Source organism: Lathamus discolor, chromosome 6 (assembly GCF_037157495.1).
Source record: "Lathamus discolor isolate bLatDis1 chromosome 6, bLatDis1.hap1, whole genome shotgun sequence".
Taxonomy (NCBI): domain Eukaryota; kingdom Metazoa; phylum Chordata; class Aves; order Psittaciformes; family Psittacidae; genus Lathamus; species Lathamus discolor.
In genome coordinates this window covers 51007861-51021189 of record NC_088889.1, presented here as the reverse complement: position 1 = coordinate 51021189, position 13329 = coordinate 51007861, and the positions used below count along the sequence as shown (strand labels likewise).

General features: G+C 43.6%; 1 protein-coding gene across 3 annotated transcripts in view; it reads right to left on the bottom strand.

Annotated features, from left to right (window-relative positions):
* PHRF1 (PHD and ring finger domains 1) overlaps positions 1-13329 on the bottom strand; it is a 31976-nt gene that overhangs the window by 5071 nt on the left and 13576 nt on the right. For 2 of the 3 annotated variants that reach the window (XM_065686840.1, XM_065686841.1), the window contains exons 7-14: positions 12601-12698; positions 11922-12094; positions 10208-10502; positions 9705-9844; positions 8695-8882; positions 7850-7969; positions 3672-3829; positions 21-2828 (exon numbers count right to left, since the gene is read on the bottom strand). In XM_065686840.1, the coding sequence (XP_065542912.1) occupies positions 21-2828; positions 3672-3829; positions 7850-7969; positions 8695-8882; positions 9705-9844; positions 10208-10502; positions 11922-12094; positions 12601-12698 (3980 nt within the window). The remainder of the gene's footprint in view (positions 1-20; positions 2829-3671; positions 3830-7849; positions 7970-8694; positions 8883-9704; positions 9845-10207; positions 10503-11921; positions 12095-12600; positions 12699-13329) is intronic. The other variant, XM_065686842.1, reaches the window with a different exon arrangement.

Here is a 13329-nt window from a genome sequence, read left to right as displayed (position 1 = left end):
TTTCCAAATGAGAGACTTACTTGGAGCTTTTCCAGCAGACAATGTGCCACCTTCTTCCTCTTGAAGATTCCAGGTAACTCTTTTCACTGGTGCTTTTGATTTCAATGCAGGACCCTGAGGCACCCCCTCCAATTCAGGCTTACTGAAATGACCAGTTTTCTCATTTGACACAAGGCACTCATCTTTAAGCTCCCTCACACAATCTGTTAGTTTGCTTTTGGACGGGCTTTGAATTGGTGCAGCCTCAGTTGGAGCATGTATGATAACTTCCTTCTTTGGGGGTGGTTCCATCAGAGATGGACATAATGCAGTATTTTCTATTTTAACTGTAATCTCAAGGTTTGTATTGTTACAGCTACCAAGTACTCCTGAATCACTGCTACTCATTAATTCTGTTTCAGCAAAAGAATCCACATTGCCAATTGGAACACAAATGTTTGTGATCTCTGGCACAGAGAATGCAGCTTCACGGGTCACCTCCTGACAGATGGGCTCTACCTTTATAACTTCTTGGACCTCTCTGAGTTGAACTGGGGTCTCAGCTTGTACTTCCTCAAGTTTGACATTTGGCTGGATGGTTATGGAAAGCTCTTCTAGTACTAGCTCCTCCTTTGGCTCTTGTTTGAAGGAATGGGGCTGCTCCAGACACCTAGACACATTTTCAACTGGAGGTTTTTGATCCTTTTCTGGCGGAGGAGGAAGTGATGTCTCTTTTGATTTGTGTTTTCTTTCTTTGGAACGTGATCTTGATGGTGGTCTTTTTTCCTTTGATTTGCTGCTTTTGTGCTCCCGAGATCGAGATGTAGACCGAGACCGAGACCTCCATTTTCTCCTCTCCCGAGACCTGGATCTTGATCTCTTTCTGTCCCTTGACCTCAAGCTACTATCTTTATCATACCTCTCATGGCTTTTGTCTCTTCTGTGTTTCCGCCTTTTAGTCCTCTCAATGCTATTCGATCGGGAACGTTCCCTCCGTCTTGATCTTGATCGAGACCGTCTTTTCTTTTTCTTATTTTCATAAAACTCAGAAGTACTTCCAGGACTACCTGAACGTGACCTAGATTTTCTTCTCTCCCTAGACCAAGAAGTTTTTGCCTTTTTATCCTTGGTTTTATCCTTCATTTTCTTTTTCTTGGATCGTTCGTGACTGCTAGAACGGTCTGTAGAAGACCTCCTGCTCTTAGGTTTTGGTGTCTGTGTTTTGCTACACTCTTCTCCACCTGACCAAGAGGCAGATCTGGAGCTTCGGTCCCTTGAGTGTGCCCTATCCCTAGACCCTGATCGGGATCTCCTGTTCTCTTTGACAAGTGCCTTTTTCCTTTTTAACTTCTTCTTGCTTCGGGAGCTGGAATTCGAACAGGATCTGGAACGTGATCGCCTCTCTGTCTGTTCTACCTTTTCGACATTCTGCTGCTCATCATTCTTTGAGGGACTATCTGGTTCTACTTTCACATTAATGTTAGGTCTAATTAATTCTTCAGCATTAAAGAACACATTAGGGCCCTCTCTCCTTTCCCCTTTTAAACACTCTGCATTAGAAATTTGCTTAACAGCAGATGAAGTGCAAGGACTGCTTAGAAAGTCTTCCTCATCCATATTGTCCCGCTCCTCTGTATCAGAGATTGGTTCTACAATCCTGCTTTCTACTGTCACGTCATCATGAGACTCTGTGTTACTAGATGGTACATCAAAGTCAGTCCCAGGTCCAAATACATTTTCTACCATATAAGGGGTGAAACGACGGACAGTTTGAAACGTTTGAACTTTGGGATTCTCAATGGAAATAGTCCTGGTAATATTAGTTAGTGGAATCCCTGAGCCAAGCCTTTCAGGACTGCTGCTTGCTGAACTCGAGTCTGATCCTGTTGGCTCAAAGGGATCATATATCTCACTTTTGACCTGCTTTTTCTTAACTGAGAAAAGATGCAAAGGATTCTCTTTCTGTTGCACTTTGTCATCCACAGGGCGGAAGGTGTTACAAAATCCTGGGTTAGAGAGTCTGCTGGGATGCCCTGCATTTCCAGGAATATTAATTTTAAAACTCTCAAAAGAGCTTGGGCCTTTGCTCCTTGAAGTGCCCAGTAGCAACGAACTGCCATGAACACCTGTATTGGTAGAAAAAGACAACCCACTTGTACGCGTTTGTTGATGATATTCCTTGGCAGTTGACTTCTGACTTTCCACCTTGCTACCCTTTCCTGGCTGATTAGCGCTCTCTTTGCCAGTCAGCTGGGTTACACAGGAGCTGGGGATGTCACAGCTTTGGCTTCCTGCAGGTTCTGGCTCCACCTGCTTGCTGCTGGTTTCCTTTTTAATCTTTGGTATCCTGGGAAGCTCAAAGATGTCAATTCTCTTGGAAGGTGGCTTTAATGGCTGCCTCACAGTTACAGCTTTTGAGGCAGAATTCAAATTAAAGCTCAGGGGCTCTGAAGATGACAAGTCACTGGCTGCAAAGCTTTTAGAGTTTCCATTACATCTGGGCATTTCATCTAGCCTGGAGCCATGCCTGCTCAGAGCAGCTATGTTTTGAGTCTGAACAGATCTGGGTGTCATCGAATATTCTGATTTTACAGTTGCCTTTTCTGATGTGGCCTGTGCCGAGTTTGCTGCAGGCTCAATCCTGCTCAGCGAGGGTGAAGGCAATGAAAACAAGCTTGAGGAGGAGCAAGAGGAGGAGGGTCTGGTCTGAGTACTCAGCCCTGAGGAAACTGAAGGTCCAGGAGTGGAGCTGCTTGCTGTGTTCCCTGAATGCACTGTACTTGATTGGGTGCTATGTCCTGAACTATCATCTGCTCTTGAGTCATTCGCCGATTTTCTATGAAGTGGAGCTATGACATAAGCAAATAATTAAGCATTTCAGTATGTAACTGGACATTTTCCCACCAACATTAAAAGAAATACTGAGCTAATTATTTTAAGTTCCATTTTAGTTTGCAGACATACCACAGTAATAAGTCAGTCCAACAGTTCTTTCGGTTACATGCTCAAGGTTTAATGCCAGACAACCTCATCTTTGAGGTAAACATCAATGTTTTGGAAATAAATTACCCTGTTCTGTAGGTATCACCAGATTCGTGTTTATTACCTGCAGTCACTGACTGATAAAAATGACTGCAACAGAGGCTGTTACAGGTACTTATTTAAAGAATAAAGCTCCGAGTTTCAATTTGAAGAGATTCTTTCCAAATAACAGCATGCTAAGGGAAGCTTGGAAGCTGGAGATACTAGCACATACTCTAGAGCTCTACTTTTGCAAAGAAACTTCATGCTAAGGTCCTCATGACTGTTCTTCAAAGTGCAGTTCACTGGCATGGCAGTAATGCATGACAAACACCATAAAACTTGGGTACTAAGATACCTCTGCTCTACCCAGTCCTCCATTTTTTATAACAAAGCATAAAACTACAGCATAGCTCTTTTGAAAGAAGAAAACTATCTATTAAAACCAAAATCATCCAGTAACATCTCAGCTCTGCAATTAAAACAGGGATAAGTAACACTATTTCAGAGCATACCTTAGAATCTTATTAGCTGGATTACTGCTGGTAACCACTGAATCTATCCTACATATTCAAATAAAAGCATCCTTACGTTGAAACTCTGCAGCCTGTAGGACCAGGGCAGAGATGAAACAGAGAGGCCAATTGCACTATGAAGTGCCATACCCTTACCTGCCTTCTTCGCTGTCAGCGAACCATCTCTGTTGATGACCACATCTGAACTACTCATCATGAGAAGGCTCTGTCCAGACAGGATACTTCCCAACAAATCAGGCACAGGGGCAGCTTCTTCTTCTTGTTGTTCAGGACTCACAGCAGGGACACTGTTTCTGCATGTTTCAGAGGGGTTATATTTCCTTTACTCTTACAGCGCTTTTTCTATACACACGTTACATTCAAAAGAAACCAAAATCAAGGGCATAAACAGAGGTCAGCCAGGGAAGTTCACTACTTTTTTTTTGCTTCACTAGAGTCATTCGGCCTTCATCTCCTTCTAACAAACAGCAGGCGAGGCTTTTACTGACTTCCCACAGGAACACCACAGGATAGGAAATCATGTAACCATACCAGAAACCCTTGGTAAGTAAATGCTTTTGATCTTATATAAGAGTGGTGCTGATGGCATTGTGTATCAAGGTTAACTTTCCAGTGCATTTAAGATGCATTTCTGAAGCGTAAACCATTGTTCACCACTTCACAGATATTTCTGTCCCAGCTGCCTCTCTTACCCCCATCAAATCACAATCACAAGTGTATTCCTCAGGCTTACACCACTATCTAAAAAACAACTGATGCAGCTTAAACCAGTGTTTAGCACTAGTCAAAATACACATAGGTGACTACTGGTAGGCCAGCTAAGAGCATGGCATAGGAGGAGTTACACTGAAAAACAACAGCAAGGCTCCCACACACAGGACAACACAAACACATGGTGTTGGGGTGTGGCTGTTTTATTTTGGTTTTTTGGTGGGATTTTGGGGGTTGTTTTGTTTGGGCTAAGAAAAAAAAAAAACCAACAAAAACAAAACCCAAAGCTTCATTGCAGCGATCACGAGATGGTCGAATTTGAGATCCTCAGGACAGTGAGAAGAGCGTGCAGCAAGCTCATTGCCCTGGACTTCTAAAGAGCAGACTTTGGCCTCTTCAGGAACCTGCTTAGTAAGGTTCCATGGGATATAACCCTAGAGGGCAGGGGGGCCCAAGACTCCTGGTTGATATTCAAGGATCACCTGCTACAAGCTCAGCAGTGTTGCATCCCAGCTAGAAGGAAGTGCAGCAGGACGGCCACGAGACCTCCTTGGATGGATAAGGAGCTACTGAGAAGAATTCAAATGAAAAAAGAGGCTTATAAAAAGTGGAAGCCAGGACAGGCAGCCTGGGAAGAGTACAGGGATGTTGTCCGGGAAGCTAGGGACCAGGTTAGGAAGGCTAATGCCCAGTTAGAATTAAACCTAGTCAGGGATGTTAAGGCTAACAGGAAGGGATCCTACAGGTACGTAGCAAATAAAAAACAGACTAGGGACAACACAGGCCCCCTGAGGAAGCTCTCGGGAGAACTGGCTACACAGGGTTTGGAGAAGGCTGAGGTTCTGAATGACTTCTTTGCATTGGTCTTCACTGGCAAAGGCTCCGACTGCATCAGCCAACTCTTGGAAGGCAGACGCAGGGACTGTGAGAATGAAGACCTTGGGCCCACTGTAGGAGAGGATCTGGTTCGAGACCATCATAAAAATCAGAACGTGCACGAGTCCATGGGACCTGATGGAATCCATCCATGGGTCCTGAAGGAGCTGGCAAATGAAATTGCTAAGCCACTGGCCATCGTATTTGAAAAATCATGGCAGTCAGGTGAAGTTCCCGACGACTGGAAAAAGGGAAATATAACCCCCATTTTCAAGAAGGGGAAAATGGATGACCTGGGGAATTACAGACCAGTCAGTCTCACCTCTGTGCCTGGTAAAATCTTGGAGCACATTCTCCTGGCCAGCATGCTAAGGCACATGAAAAACAACAAGGTGCTTGGTGACAGCCAGCATGGCTTCACTAAGGGGAAATCCTGCCTGACCAATTTGGCGGCCTTCTATGATGGGGCTACAGAACTGATGGATAGGGGTAGAGCAGTTGATGTCATCTACCTGGACTTGTGCAAAGCGTTTGACACTGTCCCACACGACATCCTTCTCTCTAAATTGGAGAGACATCAATTTGATGGATGGACCACTCGGTGGATAAAGAACTGCTGGATAGCCACACACAAAGAGTTGTGGTCAATGGCTCAATGTCTAGCTGGAGACCAGTAACGAGTGGTGTCCTTCACGGATCGGTGTTTGGACTGGTCTTTTTTAAGATCTTTGTTGGTGACATGGACAGTGGGATTGAGTGCGCCCTCAGCAAGTTTGCCAATGACACCAAACTGTGTGGTCCGGTTGATATGCTGGAGGGAAGAAATGCCATCCAGAGGGACCCTGACATGATTGTGAGGTGAGCTGATGCCAACCTTATGAAGTTTAACCACGACAAGTACGAGGTCCCACACCTGGGTCAGAGCAATCCCAGGCACAGCTACAGGTTGGGCAAAGAAGAGATTCAGAGCAGCCCTGTGGAGAAGGACTTGGGGGTGTTCGTCGATGAGAAAATGAACATGAGCTGGCTTCAGTGTGCACTCGCAGCCCAGAAAGCCAACTGCACCCTGGACTGCATCAAAAGGAGCGTGACCAGCAGGCGGAAGGAGGTGATCCTGCCCCTCTACTCTGCTCTTGTGAGACCTCACCTGGAGTACTGTGTACAGTTCTGGTGTCCTCAACATAAAAAGGACATGGAACTGTTGGAACAAGTCCAGAGGAGGGCCACGAGGATGATCAGGGGACTGGAGCACCTCCCGTATGAAGATAGGCTGGGAAAGCTAGGGCTGTTCAGCCTGGAGAAGAGAAGGCTGCGTGGGGACCTCACAGCAGCCTTCCAGTATCTGAAGGGGGCCTATATGGATGCTGGGGAGGGACTCTTCATTAGGGACTGTAGTGACAGGACAAGGGGTAATGGGTTCAAACTTAAACAGGGGAAGTTTAGATTGGATATAAGGAGGAAATTCTTTCCTGTTAGGGTGGTGAGGCACTGGAATAGGTTGCCCAGGGAGGACGAAGCCTTGTGTGGGATGGTTTAGTGTGAGGTGTCCCTGCCCATGGCAGGGGGGTTGGAACTAGATGATCTTAAGGTCTTTTCCAACCCTAACTATTCTATGATTCTATGATTCAAAAGGGACCAAGTGCCCCAGCTCTCTGAGGGGGCTGCATTTCATTACTGTATGACAACAAAGCCAAATTTCCAAACAATGTACACCAAAAACCTGTCATAAGATACAACAGAAAGGCAAATGAGAATGCTAAAAGAACTGGCTGCCCAGCCCAGCCCAGGAAGCTCACTGTAAAGCAGGCAAACCAAGCCTATAGAAAAGCTGCATTTCAGCTAAACATTTCCTACCTAAAAATTTCCTACCTTCTACACAATGTACTACTCAAATAATATTATCTTAATCCTGAGAAACCAACCTCTGCCATAAGTCAGATGTGTTAGAGAGCAGCCATGTAAACCTCTCACATCTTTAATCATTTAAGCTGAGCTCCCCCTATTTTTCCTAGTCTTCAGCTCCCCCAGCCTTGCAGTTCTCCAATTTGGTTGGTACCTGCCTCAGTCATTTTCCCCATCCCTCTTCTTCCCATCATGCTCTTGCTCCCTGTGTCCTACCCCTCTGCTCTATGTCCTTCAACCCATTCTTGAAAACCCACTGTGGCTGGCAGTGGGAGGCACCCAGCAATGCTCCCTTGCCAGCACAGCAAAGTAACTGTTAAATTGCAAGATCAAACAAATTGTTTCAGTTTTCTGAGCTCCAACAAATGGCAGAGGAATTGGCTGAGGTGGGTACATCCTACATCTCCTCTGAATGTGCAATTAGATTTGTAGCCCTCTTAAATAAGCTAGAGGGTTTTTAAAGGTTAATGCGACTGAGGTTTAAAACATACTAATGGGATTACTAAACGATCCCAATTACTTTGGGATTACTAAACAATCCCAAAACAGAAAGCAAGAAAAGTCAGGTAAGGGTAGAAATACCAATTTGAAATTGCAATACAATAGTTAGAGCCATTATGAAAGACTGAGCATGTGTCCTTCAACATGAAAAAAAAGCTGTGGTTATTTATCTATGCATGAGCATGCACACGTGCACACACACTCTTTTCAAAATACTCAAGGTAAGAAAAGAGTTAAACCAGGATGATCAAACAGTTTGCTCTTTTGTTAAGAGTCATTAGTTAATTAAGGAAAATAAAATAAGTAACTTGGTGGATTTTTACCTGGGAAGTCCCACTGAAATAGGTCTAGCTACAGGACGGTGAGACCTCAGTGCTGACTGGGAGAGAACTCTCCTTTTGGCACTCACTGGTGAATCTGGATTTGCTGGAGCCTCTTCGTTACTGTGGGTAAGATACATACACACACCAACTCTGAAACTGTCTGAATGTTTTTCATGCCAAATGGATGAAGTAGATAATGCTACTATTATTTCAGATATGAAGTTAGAGATTCTCATCTATTATTATGACAAAATATTTGTGCAATATATTTATTTTCTGTGGAAAACTAAATTTCACCAACATTAATTTCAGATGTCCATGCACCCTCCCCTCCACCACACCACCACCACCACCAGCCCTCCCCAAAACCCAAAGCTTAAGAATGACACAAATTATGGTATAGTAAGATTCCTCCTGAATTTAAACCCTCTGAAAAAGTGAAGATGAGAAAAGGAGAAACATGGAGGATTCCATAGGTCCGTTTAATTCTATGTGAAGTCACTTTTTATCGTATACCAAATACACTAGCTATGTTCACTTAAAATAAATAAACTGACCGATTAGGATCTGACTCCTTCAAATTCTAGCCTTTGAATAACCCCACAGATCTTGTTAAAGGTTTTCAAGAGGATTATTATTTCAGCAAGCCTCTTTAAAGGCAGCCAATTCTTTAAAACCTCAGAAACTCAGCCAAAAAGAAAAGAACAGGACAACATGTTGCTATGAGCTGTGCATCTAAAGCTGTCTTCAGATGCAAGATCTACACTCTGCAGAAAGTCATGTGTACAAACAACCCAACGCTTGTGAAATATTAGGTCCCCAATCATAATCCAGAGGTATCTTACCTTTCATAAGGATCCAGCTCATACGGATCTCCAAACACAGATAGAGAAGCTGCACCGATATCTGCTCTCATCAGGCCAAGTGAGGGCTCTGCTGGTTTGGACATGGAAGGAAGTGAGGCCCCACGCACAGGTTTACTAAGACCAAGAGTTCTTGCAATGCGGGAGCGAGTAGTAACCTCATTTTTCACCTGCACAGATAAAGAGATTGGGTTATTTGCATGTTCAGGCAGGTATGTACCCTGTTATTAAAGCCCCAGATTCTTCACTTAAGCCAAATACAGTCATCAGGTTACTACCGTTGGTAGCAGCAGCAGTGTGCATTTGCTGTCTGTATTTAAGCATTTATGAAATTTATAACTATGGCCTGTATGTCACTTCAAACAGAGAGTGCATGTCTCTGTTTAAGTGACCAGCTAAGTTTCTAAAAAATCTTTAATAATATAATTCAATATTGTTAACTCCTTATTAAGGACTGGAGGGACAGTTCTGGCTGTAGGATGTAAACTCTAGTTAAGGTAGCTGAGGACAAAAGTGAAGCTGGTACAGAGCATTCAGTATAGTTCATGTGAGAACATTATCCACAACCGAAAGAGATTTTGAAAGCCTGTACAGTCGATTAACTGGGCTTGCAACAACACAAACATCCACAGCCTATTGAAAAGAATAGGTAGTGGCAATTTTAACTTAGCTTGCATCAGTACCAAGTAAACACTACAGCTGAATGGCAAGGCATAATACAAAGCCTGCAGGACGTGCTTTACAGTGTGATCCCTGCAGTTCAGGTAACAGGATTTGTCAGCAAACTCAGCAGGCCTGCCTGGAAGTTGCAGTTCACTTCCATGTACAGCATCTTTCTCCAGTACACTGGGCACATCCTGCACATACTCCCCACCAGAAATAAGTTAGCAGCTATCATTACAAACCAATTATTTTTTTCCACCAAATCCCCCATTATAGTGCTTTTACAGACAGCCGAAAAATGGCAGATGCTGACACTGACAGAAACTCACACGTGATCTTACTCTCATCTTTTTCCCCCTTCTCTTCTTTATGAGAATCTTGCGTCTCTTCAGCTGTGCCCCTGAACTCTTCTTCCCAGCAGAAGATTTTGTCTGAGTTCTTTTTTTGCCTCTTACTTTCTTCCTCCTACCTGATGGGACAAAAGACAACCAAGTATCTGGCTAAGTGCTGACACTGTGTTTTACACTGTATTCCTCCTTTCACCTCTGCATGGCATTCAAAGCAGCTCACAGAGTCCTACAGTGTGTTGCAACAGTATAAAACAGCAGACCAGAAAAAGTGAAATCGTTAGGATTTACGCAAAAGCAACCATCAAGACACTTCTAGGAAGACGTGGGATGGGGAAAGAAGAAAATACATGTGGTATGCTTCTGTAGCTGCAGAGGTATGGCAGCATACAGCTCATCTAGAGTATTTTGTGTGATTCGGGCTCATCTACCTAAAGATTTTATTATTGCAGATGGGAACCACAGAAGGTGTCCAATGCCCTTACCTGTTTTTCTTTTCTGCCTAGTAGAGGCTGGTGTAGGAGCCGGTGCAGGAGCTGGTGCAGGAGCCGGTGCAGGAGCCGGTGGAGGAGCTGGTGCAGGAGCCAGTGAAAGAGCCAGTGGAAGAGCCAGTGAAGAAGCCAGCGGAAGAGACAGTGCAGAGAACGGTGCAGGGAGTGGATCAGGAACCGGTGGAGGGAGCGGTGTAACAGGACGCTCATACATGGCCGTGTTTATGCCTGAAATAACTGCCTCAATTGTTTCATCCAGAAGAGAGGGCATGAGGTATGCTGGCACGTTCTGCATGGGGGATTAGAAGTTATATGATACAGGTATTTAAAGATCAGCAACAAGTTGGTCATAAAAGCATTCAATGGAAAAAAAAAAAAAGAAAGATTTGAGATTCAAATGAGAAACACTTTTGTCACCAAACTGCCAGTTAAGCAATTATGTCACCTTTCTCACCTATTGACTATCATACTATGGAGAACATGGGCTCAGATTTAAACAGAGACAATTTAGGATAAATACAAGAAAGAAATTCTTTATTGTGAGAGTAGTGAGGCACTGGAACCGCCCAAGGAGGCTGTGAATGCTCCATCCCTGGAAGTGTTCAAGGCCAGGTTGGACAGAACCTTGAGCAACCCTGTCTAGTAGGAGGCGTCACTGCCCATGGCAGGGAAGTTGGAACTAGACGATCTTAAGGTCCTCTCCAACCCAAATCATTCTAGGATACTGTGATTGTTTTCTAGAAGGAATTTTCTAGAATTTTCCTTATTTTAAGTCAGATCCTACTCTTCCTTTCAAAAGTTGTAGAATTTCACATGTTTCTACCAGATTCAACAGCAGCATGAATAAAGAACCAATTAACATTACTAGTCACATGAAGGTTATTTACAGGCTCTGCTTCCACACTAAATCACCATGTGCTTCTCTGCAATTTAAAGCCTTTTATATTTATGCAGGTGATGAGTAGAGTGCTTTGGCTAAAGACAGAGGGCAAAGCAGGCTGGAGATCCCAAAGTTTGAAAGTTCTCAGCTTGTACCATACTAGTTACCTAAAGGACTGTAATCATCCCTGACAACAGAAACATCCAGAAACAGCTGCAGAAATTTTCAGTGAAATCAAGTAACAAATGATTTAAGGGACCTTGGGTATTTGGGATACTTTCTTGCATATATTCTCTGGAGCCTATTAATGTGGTTGAACTCACACTGCAACACCACTGAGGACACTAACGTCTGGGCTTTTTCTCTTCAGTAACAGGCTGATTTTCACAAACATAGAAACCTTGAAAACACTGACATTTTTTTCTTCAGTTTGGCTGGTGATGGTCAACAGGTTTTACTGCTGTGGGAAAGGGGGTAGGACAACAAACAAGGCAATGCACGGAAGTCAAATAAACATGCCCTGTCTCCACAAAAAAACCTGTTAAAAAAACCCAGAAGTGGTGCACAAACTGTGCATAACAGCCACTGGGAATAAAAATACAATTTTGCTCACACACAAGATGATAAAAATGCAGATTAAGAGGAAGCTACTGGAGATTTCAAAATAAAGAGTTCTGGTCATGTGCTGCACTCAACTTGCACATGTTCTACACTTCAGTTTAAAAGAACTCCACAACTACTAGCTATTGTGCTTTGCACAACACAAGACAGCTGAGCTACTTAAGAGGGGACTTATTCCAACTCTCTCACAAGGTTCTTCGGGAATACCTGAATTTGCTGGGCTGTTGTTATCCGGTTTCTGTTCACTGTTGCCCTAACTCGTTCGCTCTGCCGAGTTCTAGCGATAGCTCGGGTTCGGGCCTGGGGGCGTAGCCTGCTGGTGGTAGGCGTAACATCAGCCATGATGGCAGCAACCTCTTCATCACTGACATGATCTGTGTCTTGAAAGAAAAGATGCCATGTCACTTGTCTTTAAAGAATCGAGCAGTATTCCTTTTCTTAAACCAATCACCTCCAAAGGCAGCCATTATCCTCTCAAAAGAAAATGAGCACAGACACCGCTGCTTAAGGCTGTTGCAGAGAGAGAAAGACAATTTTCTAGGTGACAGAAATTGCTGCTACCTTGGCAATCTGAGGTGAGGATACTAACAAAGTCTTTCCAATGTAATATAATGCAGTTGCACTAAGGTGCTGGGGTTGCCTCATGCAGGTTAAAGAATGCATACACTTCACAGGTTGTAACTGCAGATGAAAATGTCAATAAACAAGATCCTCTTATCAGTCAAGAGTTCAAGTCAACTTTTGAACCTAAACAGAGAATACCTATCAAAATTATTTAAAATAGATAAAACCACAGGTTAAACACCTCTTCAAAACAGCACATGCTTCACATCATCTAACTCAAGAGAAAAACGTTTACTTTGACTGGATATCACAAAATCCTTACCTGCAGCAGCACTGACACCCATGGGGGCACAGGCTGGACAGAACCATTCATCTACAGGAATTTCACTCAGAGGTGGATTAAGGCATTCCATGTGATACCTCAAGGGGGAAAAAAAAAAAAAAGTAAAATAAAAATCAGAGAATGTGCTCCTTTCCAAGGGAAGAGAGCCTTTTACTTCTATCCACACACTGCATAAGGCAGCCATATTTTCTGAAGTTTGAAACTATGGTCTACCCATCTGCTTCTACCAACCTCCACAGAAACGATGCTACCCGATAGTTATATAAAGATCTTCAATTCTGGGTGATATTTTGATCAATAAAGCTCAGAAAAGTGAGCATATTTCCCCTCGCTGTTTGGTGTATCGCTTGCCATTTGAACCCAAGCTGCAAGAAACATGCAGAGACAAAACTGACAGTGACAAAGAGAAAGGAGAGATGTATTGAGGTGCTGGGGAGACAGAAAAATCAGGAAACAACATCAGTTCCTGCAAACCAACATAGCATTAACCTCACTGGTACTTATGAACATTTTATGTTGCATGACTAGACACAGGTCAAGTGCAAAGCCTTGTTATATTGAATAAATGCACTGTATTGCACATACACCTGGCATAATGAAGACAACTGGTGATAAGGATGTCTGTGTAACTGCATAAGCCAGGTTGTAGAGCTTTAGTCAGACACTGGCTTTATACAGCTGCTTGCAGGACTGAAGACTAACCACACG